This window comes from Carcharhinus amblyrhynchos, chromosome 6 (assembly GCF_965287045.1).
Source record: "Carcharhinus amblyrhynchos chromosome 6, sCarAmb.v2.hapA, whole genome shotgun sequence".
NCBI lineage: Eukaryota > Metazoa > Chordata > Chondrichthyes > Carcharhiniformes > Carcharhinidae > Carcharhinus > Carcharhinus amblyrhynchos.
Window position 1 is genome coordinate 85,908,691 of NC_137329.1, and position 22,383 is coordinate 85,931,073.

The window sequence follows — 22,383 nt, forward strand, 5'->3', positions numbered from 1 at the left end:
CTCCACAATCCCACCCAATGCCCTCAGCTCGTCCTGATTCACAGGAGGAAGTATTAGCTCATCCTGGACCGGATCATTTCAAAAGAATGAAGGGAGCAAGACAGATGATGGTGAGGTAAACCTATGTGTCAACAGCATACATGTCAAATCTGACTTCCGCAATGATTACCATAACTGCCATCGAAATGTAACAAGATCCACTGTTCAAAGATGCTTATCTTTGGTTTCCTCTTGTCCTTGCCCTGCTGAATTTGTGGCTGTTAGACTCATGACATTAACAGCATATTGGAGCAAATTGCCTTGGGGTTACCACTGTGCTCCCACTGGCAGTCAGTTGCCACTCTGCCCAAGCTTCTGTCTTAGGCCAGGTAAGAGAAATGCAGTGCAGATGTCCAGAAGTCCTTTCTATCAAATGACGTAACTCCTTTTATATGGCACTAGCTACCATAAAGCAGGTACAATGGCACAATGGTTAGCATTGCTGCCTCACAGTGCCGGGCACCCAGGTTCAATTCCCGGCTTGGGTCACTGCCTGTGTGGAGTTCGCACATTCTTCCCGTGCCTGTGTGGGTTTCCTCCAGGCACTCTGGTTTCTTCCCATAGTCCAAAGATGTGCAGGTTAGGTGGATTGGCCATGCTAAATTGCCTCTTAGTGTCAGGGGACTAGCTAGGGTAAATGCATGGAGTTATGGGGATAGGGTGGGATTGTGGTAGGTGCAGATGGGCCAAATGACCCCCTTCTGCACTGTAGAGATTCAATGATTCATTTAATGGCTAACCACTTTGAGAAGTCAGGGATAAAGTAAGTAAGATTAGTGGACGGGATGGGGTCAGGAGGGTAAGAAGGTGGGTCATCAGGAGGGTGAGAAGGGTAGTTGAGATGGGTGGGTCAGAACTATTGTTACCCAGGAGTTTGGAGCAAATTCCATTCTTCCAACTTTTCCTGAGTACCTGTTACTGTGAGATAGTTGGAACCACCTGAAGTCTTCAGTTTAAATTGGAGTATTGGATAGTTCCCAGTGCAGGGTTAATCTCAACAAAAGTCTGAACATCCTGAGCAATTGCCGTGCGATCTACTTGTGGGCACTTTGCAGGAGATCCCCAGTGCATCTCTGGGGCAGCTCATGACGAGGACATCCTGGAAATCAGAGGTTAAGGGCCTAAAAATACAGCTTCAAATTAACCACCCAATTCAAACCTTATTTCCCCAATTTCAGCTCCACTGGTAGTTTTCTTATATTAAGAACTATTAAAAATGCATCTAGTGTCAAATATTAACAAATAAAAGTTAACAGAATGCTAAGAAGGGAAAACCATTTGCAATTACTGATCTTCTGCTATGTCACCCACCATTCCCAAGGTGATTGTTCAATAGAATCCCTATAGTGCAGGAGGAGGCCATTTAGCCCATTGAGTTTGCACCAACAACAATCCCACCCAGAACCATAATTATTCCTGTAACCCCATGAACTTACCCTGCTAGACCCCCCGACACAAAGGGGCAATTTACCATGGCCATTTCACCTAATCTGCACATTTTTGGACCGTGGGAGGAAACCAGAGCACCCGGAGGAAACTATGCAGACACGGAGAGGATGTGCAAACTCCACACAGGCAGTCATCTGAGGCCAGAATTAATCTGGATCTCTGGCACAGTGAGCATTGCTAACTACTGTGCCACCATTTGTGTGCAATATGGCCTGCAAAACAGCCACAGTTAAGTGATTTTTCCTTACATTTTCCACTCTGCAGAGGCTGAGGAACAGGGGGAATCAACACACCTGGGGTGAGAATTCAACTCAAATAGCAATCACAATCCCTTATGATATAGTATGTCACAGTGCCATCGTGTAAATGAAAGAGTGGGTTGACACCTGGAGAAACCACTATTTTGTTACTGCATATACACAGCCCGGTCAATCCCTTCATGAGGAGGCAGGGAATTTCCTCTCTGCATTCTGCCAATATAATGATCATTTTAAAAATAGATTTACTGATGTTACACTGAGGACATCACCCAATTATTTTGCTGTAAAGCAAACAGGCTCATAAAATCCCACAAATTTTTGCCTTACTAATTTTCACATATTATATTGTAAATAGCACTCAAAAAAACCCAGCTTTCTTCATAGTTTTAATAATCTTGCCAATTCTATCCTGTCCATTGCTATATTTGCTGTGACCAAACATTCTCATGTTCATTTACAGAATCTTACACAATACAGATGATGCCATAAGACTACTCTTCCTCAGTACTCCCTGTCTGATCTCAGGATGAACTCAGTTATATTGCAGAATGAGCCATCTCCCCAGCTGTTCCTAAGACAAAGTGCCAGTGGATTGGAGGGACCTCACTTCGTTATTTCTCAGCTATGCCACACACAGTTTCCATCAAGTCAGCTGGTGGTGGGAGGGTGAGAGGAAGCACATTAGATGTTACTGGACATGCATGGCTATGGGAAGGAGGAGATGGTGGCATTCACCAGGTACAGAAGACATAAAAAATAGGAAAATAGTAGTGCAATAACTGGTTAGGTTACTTGGGAATGAGAAGTAAGAAACCAGGGCTCTTGCTTATTACATGTTAACCCTTAGTAGAAAGGGCACATGGATGCCAGAAGGATAGGAGCCAGCTCGGCTATAACACTCCCCAAGGTCCCTTTAATAGTCAGTACTCGCTGGTTAAGATCACACAAGAGAGCCAATGTGGGACAGACATTGTAAAATGTTTGGTATTTATGAAACTATCCCAATGTGTGTCTTCAACATCACAGAGAAAAAGACAGGAGCAGGGTAATCTGTCTGGAGTACTGTAGAAGGCTGCTTACAATCTGGATATTGCAATTGATAAAACATTAACAGGAGCTGGCCGATTGCTGAAACAAGTTAAATTAGAGTTAGATTCAATGTCCAGCCAGACTGCGTTACTCGCATTTGAAAAATCATTTGGAAAATGTCTGATCTGCAGCCCATAAAACAAACACGATAGACGTCACCTGAAGCTCAAGTGAAAACTCCTTTGAAGACCGCATCATACTAGATGGGGTACATCGATTGCCAACTGCAATCAATAATAGTAGAACAACAAAGGGCAGCTGAAAAGGTCAGTGTCCAATAATAGATAACACACCTTGTTTGTAACTGTGAGTGAGTATTTCAACATGTTCTTCCTTCACCTGGTACTTGCTTATAAACAGATTGCTTTTCTCAGTGTCTGGAGCTGAATTTCGTCTACAGCCGTAGAGCTTTCCTGTCACATTGCATCTTCTACAAACGATAATTACTCCAGTTTGATTTTCTTTCCTCTGCCCAAAAATAAAAGAGGGTCCACTTTCCTAAGGCCCTTCACACCTGAAGTCCAGTCAGATGAAAGTGGCTCAATTATAGAATGGCCTCATGTTTAAACTCCACTAGATGCTGAAGTTCACACCTTCTGTCTGGAAGTCTCACCACTAAGCTTTGAAAGTTATTATTAACTGTTACTGTTGCCATCACGTTGTGAAGGTCGTACCTCACAAAGACAAGGAACTGCGGGCCACCTGACAGCGACATGTTTGGACACATTTAAACATTTGTAATGGAACAAGCTCCTGCCTCTAGGAATTTGGACTTCAGCCCATATTTATCCTGCACAATCCAACAAAGCACGATATACTAAATGAAGCAAAAATCCATAAAATTCAAATATTCTTTGATATCGCTGAATCCCCCCCACCAGCATAAACCCAAAATTGGTCCCAGTACATGGCAGCCCACATGGCTCAGCTTATTTTCCTAATTACTGACATTACTTGTGCAAGCACTACCCCAAGTACATAATGGAATTGCAAAATGTTTCTAATATTCTAAAAAAAAACTTTAGAAAAAGATCACAATGCCAAAATCAGCATGATAAGATAGTAGCAACAGCAGGGGCGGAATTTGTTGCCATACCAATTTTTCTCAACAACCAACTTGCACAGCATGGTTCATAGCATCAAAGTTCTGCCTCTGCCGTGATACTCTTTATGACTAACTGTTGTTCACATTCTGAGTAGCATTAAATCATGCTGTCTCTCACAAAGCGTGCATCAACAGCAACTTATTATGGACCAAATTTTGCAGTCAACAATGAAGCAACAAAATTTGCCACTACCCTTGATGAATGTTCCCCACAGAAATCTAGGGATCTTTGCTGTAGGTTGTCCCTTTGACAGAGATGGCATCAAGTGGGGTAAGCAGTCAATCACATGAAAGTATTCTCACAGACAGCAAACCAGGAAGTAAAAAGTACTGATTGTTTCAAATTTAATGAAAATTTTACGAAAGTTGAATAAATGACTGGAACATCCCTGAAGTGGAAGCGGAAATACAAAATCTGTTTCAAAAAAGTTTCTAAAACTATGAATTTTACAGTGGAGAAGTTGATATATCTCAAATATAAATTATGTTGCTCAGTCGTAATCATGAATTTTGTATAGGATTGAAAACCCCGTCAAAATTCTTTCAACAAAATGTTACTTCCTCAAATTTTTTTTTAAAACAGGGAGACGAATTGCTTCAGAAAAAAAGCAAATTTTCGTCTAGTCAGTGATTTCTATTTGGTTGAAGTTTGGGAAGGCTTTAAGTGAGGAAGTGTAAAATCACTGACAACAACTTCTGGATTTTCACACAGTTCAGCGTGTGCAAACTGCAGAAGATACCGTCAGTTTGAGAGAAGCAATGATGGTGAACATTTAGAGTTTTGCCATCTGAACCAATACCTTTGGTTAACTTGGATAACTCTAGATGTTTGGTGGCAGCAGTGGTGGAGTGTGGACCAGAGATTACATGCTTTAATATTGAAGTAATCATTCCAGAGGAAGTAAACTGTAAAATTTACAAAGAACATACAGCACAGAAAATCTACGCAGATGTTAATAAACCACATGAGCTGCCTCCCAACATTTCATCTTCTAACCTCATCAACATAACCTTCTATTGCTTTGTCGCTCCAGATTCACCTTCAATGCATCCATGCTATTCACCTCAATTACTCTCAATGCGACAAATTGTGACATCTCTCAGGGTGAAGAGGTTCTCCTGAATTTTCCATTGGATTTATTTGCAACTACGTTCTATTTATGACCTTCAGTTCGAGTCTCGCCTGCAAGTGTAAGCATTTTCCCTCTCTCTGCCCTGTCAAACTCTTTTATAATCACAAAGATGTCTGTAAGGTCACCCCATAATCTTTTCTTTTCTAGAGAAAAGAGCCCCAGCCAGTTCAAGTTTTCCCAATATCATACCTGAATTGATTATACTTTCCAGCAAATGGTTTTAACATCTTCATCACTGCATTTGTATTCTTTTTATAATATGGAGATCAGAACTGTACTCCACGTCAAATATAACCACAGTAGATTAATATAGCTTGTCTGCTTTTCAATTCTATCCCTCCAGATATGATCAGTATGGCTAAGTTTGCCTTTTATTAAAAAGATCTTAATAATCAACATCATTATTTTTGGTGACCTGTATATCTTTGTTCCTCAACTTCATTTCCAAGCTATTTTCCATGGCTTTATTCATCCTTCAAAGTTGTACTACTTTGCATTTATCTACAGTAAATTTACTTGCCAATTACACAGCTATTCTGCAAGTTTATTAATATCTTCCTGTTTTTTGCTTCTCTGTGGCAACTGAACTCTTGAATTTAGTGTCACTCAAATTTCAAAATGGTATTTCGGATTCCCAAATCCAAATTGTTTGTGTAAATTGTGAGCAGTGGTCCCAATAATGATTCTTGTGAAACACTACTTCCTACCATGTGCCATTCTGAGTAAGCACCTTCAACCCCAACTCTCTCACTACTGTTTTGCAGCCACTTTGCAATTCATTCTGCTACTTGTCTGCTGACTGCACATATTCTGACCTTAATCATGAGTCTACAATGCAATACCTTTTCAAGGCTTTTTGGAAATCCAAATATATTGTCTGCTGCTTACCTTTATTTTCTTCAGCAAAATATTCGATAAGGTTGTTCAAGTAGGACTTTCCCATTTGGAATCTGCACCATCTGCTCTTATAGTGTCAACTTAAAGCATTTTTCTATATGTCCCTGATCGTGGACATGATGCCAATTGTGCTATAGTTCCCTGGGTTTGATCCATTGCCCTTTTCATACAGTGGAATTTCATTCGTCCTCTGGCACTTTCTCTCCCCTAACCTTTAATAGAGACCAGGAATCTTATTCTCTCATGTTTGATTAATTATCATCTCTCTCTCATACCTTTCTATTTTAAATTTCTTTACTTCCTTTTCCATCTCTTTGGTGTCATGTCCACCATGTTAGCTTACCTGATAAATACTAAGGCAAAGTAATTATTTAATACGTCTGTACTTTCACTGCCTGGTTCTGAAAATCCACAGCTATGCCTTTGTTACCTCAAGACCTGACTACTCTAATACACTCCTGGCCAGGTATCACCTGCCTTAGACTTGATCTTTCAAAACTCAGCTGCCCGTGTCCTCATGTGCACAAAGTGCTCTTCAACCATTACCCTGTATTCATTGATGTGCATTATCTCCTGAATAAACAATTTTAATCTGTGTTCAAATCAGTTCCTGGGCCATACCCAGCTGGGCAACCCTCTCAAATATCTGCTATCCTTCAATTCTGACCACCACTATCCTCGATTTTAATTGCTTCACCATTCACTGCCTTCAGCTCTCAAGGGCCTAAGTTCTGGGATTCCCTCCCTAAATCGCTTCACGAAGATCCTCTTAAGTGTTGAACATTTGAAATGTATAAAATTCTGTCTGGACTGGACACACGGAGGCTGTTTCATCTGGTTGGGGGGCTGTAGAACAAGGGATCTCAGGATATGCAGAAGGCCATTTAGGGCTGAGATGACTTCTTCAGGTGGTGAACCTGTAGAATTCACTACCACAGAAAGCTGCAGAGGCCAAATCACTGAATGTATTTAAGAAGGAAAGATTTCTAGACTCCAAAGGTGTCAAGGGTCACGGGGAGAGCATGGGGGTATGGCCTTGTGAGAGGATCAGCCACGATCATATAGAATGGTGCAGCAGGCTTAAAAATACAAATGACATACTCCTGCTCCTATTTTCTATGATTCTATATTTAAACTAACCTCTTTTACCAAGTTTCTCACAATCTGCCCTTACAGCTCTCTGTCAAAGTCAAATTTTGTATTCATCTAGCATAAATCTGTGTCCTTACTACTGTCGCTGCTCCTTCAGGTGATATTCAGGTTGGAGGAGTACTGACTCATTAATTGAGAGAAGACAGATAGATCAACATGAACAAGTTCTCTTGCCTTGTTTGACCTGTCATGGGATTTCATCGGGGGAAAATGCTGAGGACTCTAAGGTCCACTCCAACTAAAGATTACCTCCAGGGATGGTAATAGAGAAATCTGGGACATTAACTAAAATCTATGCTTCCATGAGGATGCCTATGTCAGGCTGTTGCTTGACCACTCTGACATAATCACTTCCCCAATTCTAACACAAGTCCACAGATATTTCTCAGGAGGACTGGACTGGTGTGCCTCTGTTGTGTGCAGTGCTTTATAGGCCAATGCTGGTGGTCTATCCATTTTTTCCTAAACAGTTTGACATAAGTAAGTGGTTTGATTTACCATTTCAGCGTCTAGGTAAGCATCAACGAATTGCTCTGTGTCTACAGGAATAAATAGGCCAAACGGAGGTAACGACAGTAGATTTATAAGAAATCAGTTAATAGATGGGTTCTTACAACAATACGGTTGTTACACAATCACCATTACAGATACAAGAAGTTTAATTAATTAACATAATTGAAATTTAACTGCTGTCTTGGTGGAACTTAATCTTGTGTCTTTGAGGTCATGAGGCCAGGCCTTTGGATTACCATTCGAGTAACATCACCATGGCATTAGTGTTTTAAAACATACCACTGTCCTGTAGATTCTGAGGGTTGTAGCTACATGAGATGTGTTCACATAGCTTCTAACCTCATCCAAGCCTAAGTACCTTGCATCTCATAACACAATTCATCAGTTATTCTTTACATGAACCATAACTTTGTCTATCCAGTGTGATTAGTGATCGAATAGTGAGAACAGAACTAAATAATTATTATATCACATCTCTACAGAGACCATCACATCCTATTAATGATACACAAGTTATATGGAGACACTATTCCATTAAATATGCAGATTATCTGCTATTAAAAGGGACTCATTTTATGAAAATAAAATTTGATACAGTCATTAACCAACATTAAATCTCTTATTACAGCAGACTGAAAATGAAATAATTATTGGAAGGACTCAAAATTTGTTCTTCAGCATTCATGCCCTTTCCTACTTTGTGTGCATAGAGAGGGCAGCAATCTAGAACCTAATTTAGTACCAGTGGAATCAGAGATAAATTATTCACCATGATTGTTAGCTGCAGCATGGGGCAGGAATTATATCTATTTAAAAATCAAGGACTGTCATAAATGCTACCTGCTGTTTACTTAAGACTACTTCTTTAAGAGAAAATTTCCAAATTATGTACTGATTTTCATTACAATCAATGATTTTCTGCCAACATCACACTTTAAATATTACTACAGCCTAAACATACTGTTTTCCCAATTTTAGATACATCTTGAAGCCTTCTAAGGCAATAAATGTTCCTCATGTTGTATATACAATTAACATGCCCAATATAGGCCCATCCCAATGCTTTAGTAGGTAAATGCATGGATAATAACCCAGAAAGTACATTATGGTTTCTGGTCTGCCAAAGTTAACTGATCTCACCAAACCGTTTGAGGTAGGGGCTAACGTTAGCACAATTTACCCTTGGCCTGCACGATAGGATAAAAAGCTACAGCTCTTATTCCTGGTCGTACTGCAGTAACCCTGGTTAAACATTGGTGGTAAAGGTAACAACTATGATGCCCCATTCCTCATTGCTGAGCAACATTCACTGTCTCAGCTCAACACCTATGAAATATTAGACAAAAAAATTAGCTACCTTGAACATCTGAACTGCATCGGAAATAACAATTGTCCCACTCAGAAAAAGCAATTCCAAAGTGACATTTTTCAGATTACATGCTAACCAGTCTTTGCAAATCTTGCCAAAAAGTTGCAATCCATTACTGAAAAATGTATCTGTCTGTGGCAGGCTTCATGAAAGATTTCATTATTCTTATATCACAGGCAATAAAAGATCACATTATAGTCAGTCTTTAAAGATTTGATAAAGATCATTTTAGAATGGACAGATTTGATTTGAAATTATTTACTCATGACAGTTCCAAGATGCGTAGCAGGAAGACATCAAAGAAAAATTTATAGCAACATAGAAGATAGGAGCAGGAGGTGGCCATTTGGCCCTTTGAGTCTGTTCCGCCATTCATCAAGATCATGGCTGATCATCTAACTCAATAGCCTAATCCTGCTTTCCCCCCATAACCTTTATTGTTGAGACTTTTAAACAAGTCTTATTTATTCAGTCACAGTGTGGGCATCGCTATGGGTGCCTCAGGCAGAACCATCCCTATCTCTGAACCAAATGCTCTTGGTTCAAGTCACACTCCAAGATTTGATAATGACTAGACATGGATGATCAACTAACATTTGACATGGGGAAAAGCCACAAGGGAAAGAAAATGTGAGCCTGGGCAGTGCTGTATTTATTGCTCACTTCCTGTTTCCCAGAAAAATGTGGGCATTGTCTGATGTGACTGAGTGGCTTGCCAGGCCACACACAGGGCAGCTAGCAGTCAATCACATTGGTGTGGGGCTGGAGTTACAAATAGGCCAGACAGAGTAGAGACAGCAGGTTTCATTCCCTGAGGAGGACATCGGTGAATCACTGACAATCCAACAGCCCATTGATTACTTTTACTACCAGTATTTGATGCATCCCCAAACCCTACACACAATGTCGGCGGTGAATAAATTGGAGGTGTGGGGAGGTGCAGTGAGGACAAACAGATTGATTTTATTGCCACAGGAATGACTGGACGGTTGTGAAGTGGACACAAGTGTTGCAGTTGACCAGCTGCACAGAATTAAATGCCCTGGGTTCGGGCGAAGGTTTATAAACCATGCTACAGCTGAGATAAACCCTGCAACAAGTGTTAGGGTGAAGCTGCCCCTCATCTCCAGCAGCGCAGAGGGAGGCTTCAGGGTGGCTCCACAGCCCATTACATCATCCCTTGGACTGAGGCTGCGCCGCCGCGCACTCTGGGAGTTGTAGTTCGCCCCTCCGCCCCGCCTTCAGCAAACCCGGCTTCCTGGGACTACAACCCCCAGCGTGCTCCGCGCCCCGCCGTGCGCATGCTCCCTCCCCACCTGCGGCTTCCTCTGTATCTGCAGGTTACCTCATCCTGAGCCGGGCGCTGGGGGTAATTGAATTAAATCACAGGCGGGGGGAGGAGTGGAGAGCTTTCCTATTCTCTTCAGTTTAGCCCCAAATCGAAACTACAATGTAACCTGAGGACCCCACCATCAGTTAAAACCTAGCATTCTCTCTCTATAAAAGTAACCATTTAAAATGTTGCAGCTTTAAGTGTCAATCCTAGGCAAGTGCCTCAGTGAAGACTAGTCAAACATATCAGTAAAAAAAAACCCATCTCCACTCGATCTACAGCATCCGCACATGGATTTTCACAGTAAAAACCATCTCCACTCGATCTACAGCATCCACACATGGATTCTCACACCTACGTCCATCTGATTGAATTTCAAGCCCAGCTTTCATTGAGCAGTGAGTGCCCACTGCCCCAGAGAACTGGGGGCACAGCCTCCACACCCGCCTCTTTATCATGTGGATGTTAAAAGCCAGAGTATTCCTCAATAGCGCACCGTGTGTATACCAGCAAACAGCAGAGGCAATCCCACACCTTAACGTTTCTGAGTGCACCGAGATTCAAGGGAAACACAACTCCCAAGGTAACAGAAAAATGCAGCACTCGAGAGTGACATGAATGGTGGAGTGTAACTAACGAAACGCCCAGTCACCGATAAATATCATCTCCTTTCGGCCGCTTCAAACAACACAAGCAAAAACCACCCCTTTAAACAGGGCCTTTAACAGGTTATCACAATGGGAAAACATCGTGTGGGTTTTATTAAAATAAAAACAAATTATTTATATGACTGATTTTACGAAGTGGTGCAGGCTCCACTTCCCAAGAACAACTTTAGAAAGTCAACAGTCCATTGTTTCTCTCCGGGAAGGATCCAGATGTGTCAGGAATCTCGCCAGCAGCCAGCACACCTTTCAGTATCACAGCAGAAACATTGGACTAATCTCAGACAGAGACACTGGCAGCGCAGACAGGAAGATAAATAGCCCGTGAGGGGATCGCCCCAACCCACAGCAAGCACAACTGGAGGCGAGGTAACAGCTCACTTACCCAGTCCACTCATCTCCTGCTTGAGGCTTGCCCTGATCCTCTCTTCCTCTATCGCCGTCAGCATTTTGTGCAGAGAGCCGTCCTCGCTGTCCTCTCCTTCGTCTCCGGCTCGGCTCTGCTGCTGAATGAATGCCATCCCTGACCCCCTCTGACAGTCTTCTCATTGCAGGCTGTCTCTCCCTCCTGCCCGCTTTAATTCCCTGGCAGCCAAACCCCTTGCCCCAACACCCTTACAACAGGCCAGGAGTGATGAGAACCCTCACCCCCACATGCCCACTTTCTTGTGGGGGGGAGGGGGGAAGAAGGGAAATGCTCAAAGTAAAAGAAAACCTGACAGCCTGGGTGCCTCAAACAACCGCACTCACTTCCGTCTCTGAGAGATCAGCTGAGATATAGAAGGAGGTAACAACATATCTACTTCCTGCTCTTCACAGCCAATTGAAACGAGCAATTATCCAGACTACACCAGACAGGAATCTTAATCCATGGTCTTAAGTGTATGACTTCTTCAAATAAATTGTAAGGAAACCCAGTGTCATCAATCCAAAAAAATCTAGGAGAGTTGGCTCCCTGTAGGAGGAGCAAAACCGAAACCCCAAATCATAAGAAGCAAAGAAAACTTGACAAATGTAGTAATAATTGTTATTTGCACTCTATCCGATGTAAACACACAGACAGTAATCACAGTCCGCAGATACCTTAGTGTATTCACAGATTTCTGACATACACATCCAGAAATAACTTGTGTCCCACCCAATGTACTTTATAATTCTGACCCAAAGGTCGTGAACTTGAAATGTTAACTCTTGGTTCCTTCTTCCCAGCCAGACCCGCTGAATCTCTCCAGCACTTTCTGTTATTATTTCCTTTTTTACCCCAGTGACCGAACTCCGCAACCCCGACTGTTTTGTCTTGACCAATATGTTCTGAGCCGAGAACCACGAATGTACAGTCAAACTGCTCCAGTTAAATGTTGCTAACCAACAATTCGGTTATTGCTGTCACAAGCAGGCAATTCTCTGAAGATCCACCCAGGCAAACCACCGGCTGTCATATGATAGTTCTCCATGAACTAAGGGCCACAACACTTATCATGAAAGAGAAAGATACAAATCACATATGATGTCTGGGATTACATTCATGTACACATGATTCTTACACACCCAGGTGTACGTGGATCAAACTTCATTGAACGTCTTTGTGTGGACTAGATATTATCATTCTGAGCCAATCACATTTTTGAAAGTGAATTTAGCAGCCTGCTTTTTGCATGTATGTCCCTGCAACTCATTTATGAGTTGTAATACATACTCGCTCTTTCTTAATTTTCCTCTTTGCCTTGTTGTTGCACCATTTATTATCTATTCATATTGAACAAAACCTTTCCACTGTTCTAGAATAAAACAAACAACATCAATTACTTCAACTTTCAAACTCATTTTGTGTCCTGCCCCATCACCTCTGATACCCCCAAATATCTATCCCCCTATTTCTCATCTATATACTGCCTCTCATTGACATTATCTATAAACATTAGGTCCCATCAATAAAATGAGGACACCCAGCTCCATCTCATCACCACCTCTCTCAACCCTTTTGTCGCCCAATGCTGGATGAGCAGTAATCTCCTCCAACTAAATATTGTAAGAAGTCTCACAACACCAGGTTAAAGTCCAGCAGGTTTATTTGGAGTCACAAGCTTTCAGAGTGCTGCTCCTTCATTAGGTGAATGGAGAGATGGATAGTAAGAGGAAAGAGGAAGGAGCAGCGCTCCGAAAACTCGTGATTCCAAATGATGGACTTTAACCTGGTGTTGTAAGAGACTTCTTACTGTGCTTGCCCCAACACTGTCATGTCCACATCATAACTAAATATTGGGAAGACTACAGTCACAAACTCCAATCTCTAGCCTGTCACCTTATCCCTGCCACTGGCAGCTGCCCTGAGCTTCAGTGAAACTGTTTGCAATCTTGGTGAAATATCTGACCTCAGGATGAGCTATTGATCACATATTGACTGACTGATCAGCTGACTCCACTCCTGCCTCAGCTCATTTGCTGCATGAGATCTGGCTATTCCATGCATGCTCCTGGCTGGCCTCCCATAGTCCTATCCTTTGTAAACTTGAGGTCATCCAAAATGCTGCTTCTGGTGACTTGATTCATGTCTCATTCATCTATCATCACCGTATCACCCCCATCATTTATATTGGGCTGCAGTTAGACAGCACCTTTATTTTAAAATTCTCATCTATTTATTTAAAATCTCTTCATGTCCTTATTCCTCTCTATTTCTGTGATTTCCTCTAGTCCAACAACCCTCTGAGATATCTTCTTACAGTATCCTCTTCTTGATTGTCAAGCACGGAAGTTAATTTTTATTCTGTGAAGTCAGGACCATGCAACTTATGAAATATTCAGAAATCTTCATGTACAATTGTGTCATCTGTCCACTCTATTTCCTTATTTTGGTTTCTATTCCATCCACATGATATAATTCACAAGGCAAAGGTTCTCAGTTATATCAGACAAGCTTAATTTACCCAATTGATCTTATTAAGAGCTGTATGAATCATTTTTATAAGGTAATAAATTCTCTTTTACTGTCTGCAGAAAATGTAACAAAACAATCCACATGAATGTAAAAAGTATTCCCTCCAAAGATTTCAGCCCTTCTCCTTCTTTCAATTACTCCCTCTGCTTCTTTCTTTTACTCTCCCTCTCACTCAGTTAGATGTGAGGAAGAAATTGATCAATGTCATTCTATAAATATTGGTGGGGGGGAGAATTCTCCCAGCCTGCTACTCTGCTCTAGCAATTCAATGGACCAGGAGGCATCAGCAGAGGCCGTTTAGTGGGCTCGCTGCTGGATGCCATGGCCTCTGTGTGTCTCTGGGGCCAGGATGTTTAGTGTATTCAGTTCCTCACCGGAAATTGGCATGGAGCCCATTTAAATATTAAAATTTGTATTTCATTATCATTAGTGGGCCCAGGGCTAAATTCTCTGGACCCACTAGTGTCTCCCTGCCACCAGGAGTGGTTTACTCAGGTGGGGTTTACAACAGATCCCCACGAACAGGAAACTGGCTATCGACCCCATTGGAGGGAACAAAAGCCATAGAGGCCTGCCCCAGGATGTTGGGGACAAGGGGGTTCCCCGTCAGCATTGCCAGTCTGGCAGTGCCAGCCTGGCTCCCTGGCCCTGCCCATTGGGCATCAGGCAGTGCCAGGTGGGCAGGCCAGAGGGGGTGGGACCTTTAGGGGCAGGGCTTATGGGAGGGCAATCAGGGATGGAGGGGTTCGGTACTGTCAGGGAAGCGTCGGGAAGATCAGGATGGTTCAGGCAGGGAGGAGAACATCAGTGCTGGCCTGGAAAAGTCCGGGAGGGCAGGGATCAGGGGATTGAGGGGTCAGCAATGGCAGTGAAGCAGGGTTGCTGTGCTGGCTAGTGATTGGGAGGCTGGCAGTGCAGGGCCAGTGTGTATGTGCTGATCTTGGCGCTGGCACATGCATAATGGCCTGCTCGGCATTGAGCTGCCAGCTTCTCCAGCAGGAATAGATCCTGCCCCCTGATTTTCAGCGTGAATGTCTCTGAGGCATTCTGTCGTGCTTAGAGTGTGGCAGATTCATTTTGAAAATCCCACTAAAGGTCAATGAGAGTTATTCCCATTTTTACACAAATTCAGGACTCGGAATTTTTTTGGGAGAATTACACCCACAGTTTGTATATCTGGTTCCTGGGGTGTAGGCAACACAATACTTCTAGCCCTAGAAGAATTCAGGAACACATAGGCAGACTGGTGAAATGGGCAGGCACATGTTGGCTGGAATTTAATGCAGAGAAATGTGAAGTTGTGCATTTTGTAAAGAAAAATTAGAAGAAGCAATATAAACCAAATGGTACAATTTCATCGGGAACCTGGGGGTCCACAGACACAAATCTTTGAAGGCAGAAGGACGAGGTTATAAGACCATTTATATTATATGCCATCTTAAGAATTATAAATAAAGATTTACAAAAGCAACAAAGTTATGGTAAACCTTTATAAATGACTGGTATGTTGTGTCCAATTTGGAGCACCTCTCTTTAAGAAGCTTGTTAAGGCTTTAAGGAGTATAGAGCAATTTGCTAAACTAATGGTGGGAATGAGGAATGATTAGAGAAGCTGAGGTTGATTGTCTTAAAGCAAAAGATGGTAAGTGGAGATTCAACAGAGGTTGTTGCAGATTTAGTCTTATGTAGATTACAGTCGCTTCGAGTTGATGAGGGGAAGAATGGTGGAAAATCTTCTTTGCTTGAAGCTAAAGGAGGAGAAGCCAAAGCCTATTGGCAGAAGTCGGCTTGAACCTTTAGCTTAGAATGGGCTGTAATGTAGCTGTGGGAGCAGACTGAGCAAAGCAGAGTGGCAAAAGCAGTCCATGTATGTCTAACAAGGAGCTGAGGAGTCTACAGTCATGAGATCTTAAAGAAAAGTCGGAGGGTCAATTAGCCAAAAGACAATCAAATATTTTCTTGAAATCTTGTTCCTCAGAACAGTGGAACATTGAAATGAAACCAAAATGAATACTGGAAGGCTGTGGCAGACCTTAGGGTTGGTCCCTAAAGGGATGAATTAGTCTTTAAGCTTTTATAAGATGAGGGATCTCTAGGGTTGAAGTACAGGTAAAACTGGTACAAGTAGTTATTTTCATGCCTAAAAGACATGAAAGAAAAAATATCCATATATAATATGGATATCCTGGCGACTTTATAAAATCTGTTTTTTTTAAAAATATAATGGACACAACGCGTCACACCTCACACAAAAAACAATTCTAGCCTTCAGAAAACTTCAGCAATCTTGTTATTTCAAAAGCGGTACTAATGACCCCCATGACGGCAGAAACCAAATGGCAAAGGAATGCCTTAAAGCCCCTTTACATTTCTGAGGTAAAGACCTGGCAAATGGAGGCAATCCATCTGTGAGGACAAAGGACCCTGAAACCTCTGGTAAACTCATCAATGGATGAAACATTAACCATGTCAAGAATCCAGACCAGGAATATACATCCTTTGTGCAAGCCAAGGAGAAGATGTAGGAATGACGTCACATAAGCTCCTTGCACTACCACCCAAACCTCAAGCTGCTAGAATCTGTAATATTGCCTTGTGAAGCTGAAAGAGGCAGTCTGCTACCCACATCAACAAGACAGCAACAGAACCAGAGCTCAGGTTTAAATTGCCTGATCCTCATCTACATTGTTTCTATCAGAAGATCTAAACTTCTGTATCAGTGCCTGCTACAAGACTAATTCATCTTAATGTGCTTCTCTAATTGTCAAAGTCAGTGTTACTGGAAAAGTGGATTACCCTCTAATAGCTTCAGCCTGTTGACCTCCCTGAAGGAATAAACCATTCGATTTTTGGTTCTGGACTTTGGACTCACGTGAAATAATAATTTTTATTTTGTCTGTAATCTTTGGCCTGTATCTCTTTTTTTCTTTTATCTCTCTTTTATTGTATGAATGTAAAAAGGAGAAGACATTGTAAATCCTCTTCCCACAGTTTGAGTATGTGTAAAATAAATTAATCCTCTGATTTTACCCTACTTAAGTTTGCTGTGGGGCTATCAATAAAGAATTGGGTAAGTCCAAAAGTAGAGGGTTCTGGACAATGTGCCACCACTAAAGTGGGAAATCAAAAACACATTTCTGCTTAAGGATGGATGGTGAGGGGAGGAATCAGGGCTGTTTTAAATTAATACCCTTCTCCTGTCTGTAATTTAGAAACTATAGTTACATTAGCAGTGCTTGCTTTCTTTAAGCTTTTTAAATATATACCATGAAGTTTGTTTTTGTTTAGAAATGTGAAGTCTTGTGGCACAGTTCTTTCAGATGACACCAGGTGTTTGGATTTCTCTTTCAACATCAAAGGTCTCTTTGAGACTTGTGACAAGGTGTTCAAAATGTGGAAGGAGTTGACAGAGTGGATAGGGAAAAGCTGTTTCCACTGACAGGAGGGTTTTAACCAGAGAGTTAAGATTTTAAATAATTGGTCAAACAAAACACAGGGCAGTTATGAAGAAGATTTTTGAATGCAGCTAGTGCTTTTTTATGATATGTATACCCTGAAAGGGTGGAAGAAGCCGATTCAGCAGTAACTGTCAGAAGGGAATCTGGTACATATTTGTAAAGGAATGGTTTTCAGGGCAATGGGGAGAGAGCAGGGGAGGCAGGCTAATTGGGTAGTTCTTTCAAAGAGCTAAAAGAGACACAATGAGCCAAATGGTCTTCATCTTTGCTGTGTGATTCTACCATTTTTACGTTCCTTGAATGCTGTAAGAATCAACCATATAATGTGGAGTTGGATTTGTATGTAGACCAGACGAGATTGAGGCAGCAGAATTCTTTCCCAGAAAGACTTTTGTAAACTAGTTGGGTTTTTATATTAATCTATTCGTGAGAAAGCAAGTCAGTAAGCTAGGCAAGATAGCCCAGTAAGACCTACCCAGCCTGGTTTCAGAGCTGCCCATATTCCATCCAGCCCATCTTTCCCATCCCCCACCATCTCATTTCCTGCCTGATCCATCTCCTTGAGCATGGATTCCTTGTGGCCTGTAAATTTGTAGGTGCTGTAAGCAGAATTTGTTTGCAGTCTTTAATGCTTGGGATCCAGCAGGATAATTGCTGGCTCTGAGGCTGGACACATCTTCTCGTTAATTCCTTGTCCTGTGGACCACACTGCACATCACTGTCGACAGGTTGTGTAACATTCTTTTTGGCAAGGATGATGTGTAAACGAGTCTGGGAACCATCACATGCAGAGTAAATCAGTGAAAGACACTCTGTCTCTGCCAGAACTTCTGTCACAGGATTGTCAGTTTGAGATTAATTAGATTCTTAGTCATTTTTAGAGTTGGCACTAAGACACTAAAGGAGAATTATAAAATGGTGTAATTTATTTTGCACATGTTTACACATGCACACTGATGACCCAGTTCTGTCTCTTTTGACACATCCACTGTTGCTAACTGATCAGAAATCCAATACTGAATGAGCAGAAATTTCCCCCAGTTATAAATGGGGAAGACCAAAGCCATTGTTTTCAGTCCCCACTCTGAACTCCAATGTCTAGCTACCAATTCTATTCCTCACCCTGATAACAGCCTGAGATTAAGCCAGACTTTTTCCTATGTTAGTGTCACATTTGACCATGCGATGAGCTTTCAACCTTATATTCATGACATCACCAAGACTGCCATAGAGAAAATTGTCCATCTTCTCCCTGTCTCAGCTCATCTGCTGCTGAAACAACCATTTGTGCCTTCATAACCCCCTCCACTTGACTGTTCCCATGCACTCTTGGCTAGCCTCCCACGTTCTACCCTTGAGATCATGCAAAACTCCACTGTCCATGTCCGAACCACAGCAAATTCTATTCCCTGAACACTCCTGTGCTTGCTGACCCATGTTAGTCCATGGTCAGGCAACATCTTTAATTTCAAATTCTCATACCTCTTTTCTAATCGCTCCATTGCCTTTCTACTCCTTATCTCTTTAATCTCCCCCAGCCCACAACCCTCTAAGATATCTGTGCTCCTCTGATTCTCATCTCTGCATTCCTCTGCTTCCCCAATTATAATCACTCCACATTTGGTGGCCATACTCCAGTTACCAAGGCTCCATCAAGTTCTGGAATTCCCTCCCTACCTCTCACTACCTTGACCTTGCTTTCCCTATTAAAACCTATTTCTTTGATCAAGCTTTTGGTCATCTTACCAAATGACCGGAATTTTACCACCTCGTTTGTCCCAGGATTGGGGTGGGCAATGCTCGCAAAATGGCTTTCTCTGATGGCCTCGGGTTGGAGTCCTGAGCGGGTGAGGCAGTAAAATTCCGGCTAATATCCCCTTATGTGAATTGACATCAGGCTTTGTTTTGCGCCTGCAAAGCACCTTGGGTCATTTTATTAAAGGTGCTATATAAATAGAAACTGTTGTCATTGCTATTCTTGCAAATGCCATGTTGCGATAGCGATCCGATTGGCAACATTGATAAAATAAATTTAACAAGCTGGATTTTAATCTGTTGTGGAGGAGTGTGGGGACAGTGCCCAGTAACACTTGGTAAACAGGGAAGTAAGTCAGTAACTTTTAAACTCAGCCAGATCATTACCATTTTTTGGGTGTCCCATCCAATTGATTGACTTGTGTACAACAATCTCAAGTTTTTTTAAAAAAATTCATGTTACGGGATGTGGGCTTTGCTGGCTAGAGAAACTTTTATTTCCCAACCTCAGCTGCCCTTCAGAATGTGGTGTTGAACTGCCTTCTTGAACCATAAATAGTGTGAAAATCTGTGGAAAGGTTGAGAACAAAGGGGTGCAGGCTGAAGGTCATTGACAAAAGAAGTAATGGTGACATGAGGAAAAACATTATCGTGCTGTGGGTGTTAAAATGTGGAATGCACTGCCAGAGCATGTGGCTGAGGGAATTGGATTGTTCTCTGGAAAGTAAGAAAGGCTATGGAGGAGAAGACGGGAGGTGGCACAAGGTAAGTTGCTCCTAGGGACAGCTGGTACAGACACAGTGGGCCGAATGGCCTTCATATGTGCTCTAACAATGCTACGATTCTGCGATATCAGAACAACTTGCTGTGCAAAAGGATATTGCTTCTTGTCTCTTTTGTTTTTTGGCCAATCACCTTAAATCCATGTCCTCTGGCTACCAAGCCTCTGCCACTGGAAACAGCTTCTTTTTAACTATTCCATCAATGCCGTTCAAGATTTTGAACACCTTCGTGTGAATGTCTGCTCAACATTCTCTGCTCCAGGGAAAACACAGTAAGAAGTCTCACAACACCAGGTTAAAGTCCCACAGGTTTATTTGGTAGCACAAGCCACTAGCTTTTGGAGCGTTGCTCCTTTGTCAGGTGAGTGGGAGTTGTGTTCACAAACAGGGCGTATAAAAACACAAACTCAATTTACAAAATAATGGTTCTTCATAGGTAATCAAGTCTTAAAAGTACAGACAACATGAGTGGAGAGAGGGTTAAGTACAGGTTAAAGAGATGTGTATTGTCTCCAGACAGGACAGTTAGTTAGATTTTGCAAGCCCAGGCAAGTCATGGGGGTTACAGATAGTGTGACATGAACCCAAGATCCTGGTTGAGCCCGTCCTCATGTGTGTGGAACTTGGCTGTCAGTCTCTGCTCAGCGATTCTGCTTTGTCGTGTGTCGTGAAGGCCGCCTTGAAGAATGCTTAACCGAAGATCAGAGACCGAATGCCCGTGACAGCTGAAGTGCTCCCAACAGGAGGAGAACTGTCTTGCCTGGTGATTGTCGAGCGGTGTTCATTCATCCATTGTTGTATCATCTGCAAGGTCTCCCCAGTGTACCATGCCTCAGAACATCTTTTCCTGCAGCGTATCAGGTAGACAATGCTGGTCGAGTTGCAAGAGTATGTACCGTGTACCTGGTGGATGGTATTCTCATGTGAGATGATGGCATCCATGTCGATGATCCAGCAGTCTTGCAGAGGTTGCTGTGGCAGGGTTGTGTGGTGTTGTGGTCACTGTTCTCCTGAAGGCTGGGTAGTTTGCTGTGGACAATGGTCTGTTTGAGGTTGCACGGTTGTTTGAAGGCAAGTAGTAGCAGTGTGGGGATGGTCTTGGCGAAATGTTTGTCTTTATCGATGATATGTTGAAGGGTCCGGAGAAGGTATCACAGCTTCTCCGCTCTGGGAAAGTACTGGACGACGAAGGGTACACTGTGTGCTGTGTCCCTTGTTTATCTTCTGAGAAAGTTGGTATTTGTTTTTGCTGTGGTGCGTCGGAACTGTCAATCGATGAGTCGAGCATCGCATCCACTTCTTATGAGGGCATCTTTCAGCATCTGGAGGTGTCTGTTGCGATCCTCCTCATCTGAGCACTTCCTGTGTATACGGAGGGGATGGCTTCTTAACGTGTTTAGGATGGAAGATGGAGAAATGGAACATCGTGAGGTTATCCGTGTGTTTGCAGTACAGTGAAGTGCTGAGGTGACCGTCCTTGATGGAAATGCGTGTGTCCAAGAATGCAACTGATTCTGGAGAGTAGTCCATGGTGTGTCTGATGGTGGGATGGAACTTGTTGATGTCATCATATAGTTGTTTCAGTGATTGTTTGCCATGAGTCCAAAAAAAGAAAACGTCATCGATGTATCTAATGTATAGCATCGGTTGAATGTTCTGTGCAGTGAAGAGGTCTTGTTCAAACCTGTGCATGAAGATGTTGGCATATTGAGATGCGAATTTGATCCCCATGGCTATTCCATATGTCTGGATGAAGAACTGGTTGTTGAGGGTGAAGACATTATGTTCCAGGATGAAGCGGATGTGTTGTAAAATTGTAACTGTAGATTGGCAGTTGTCGGCGTTGAGTAATGAGGCAGTTGCAGCAATGCCATCGTCGTGGGGGATGCTGATGTAGAGTGCCGTGACATCCCCTATGACAAGGAGTGCTCCTGGTTCAACTGCTCCATGTGTGTTGAGTTTCTGCAGGGCGTCCGTGGAGAAAACAAGCACAGCTTCCCCAACCTTTCACATAAGTCCCTCATCCCTAGTACCATGTTGTAAATCTCCTTAGGGCCCAATCTAAGGCCCTAATTCTTCCTAAAGTGCGGCACCCAAAATTGAATATAATATCCAACTGAGGCCTAAATATGGTTTTAGCAATATTTGTCATAATTATCTTATGTTTGCACCCTTTGACACTGTTTATAAAGTCCAGAATCACATTATCTTTTTTTAAACAGCCTTCTCAACTTTCCTGGACCCTCAAACATTTGTGTACATACACCCCAAGTCTGTCTGTGCCCGCGCCCGCTTTCATTTCATTTATAGAGCCTCCTCTTTTTCATCCTACCAAAATGTATCACTTCACACTTCTGTGTGTTAAATGCCACCTGCCGTGCACCACCTACTTTGCCAGTTTATGTCCTTCTGAAGTTTGTATCACATTTACTGAGATTTGTGTCAC

At 42.4% G+C, this 22,383-nt stretch overlaps 1 protein-coding gene across 2 annotated transcripts in view; it reads right to left on the bottom strand.

The window, feature by feature from the left end:
- kiaa0930 overlaps nucleotides 1-11,759 on the bottom strand; it is a 75,086-nt gene extending 63,327 nt beyond the window's left edge. For both annotated transcript variants that reach the window (XM_080190858.1, XM_080190856.1), the window contains exon 1: nucleotides 11,390-11,759. In XM_080190858.1, coding sequence (XP_080046984.1) covers nucleotides 11,390-11,525 — 136 coding nt within the window. In that variant the 5' untranslated portion in view covers nucleotides 11,526-11,759. The remainder of the gene's footprint in view (nucleotides 1-11,389) is intronic.
- Nucleotides 11,760-22,383: the final 10,624 nt, after the last annotated feature.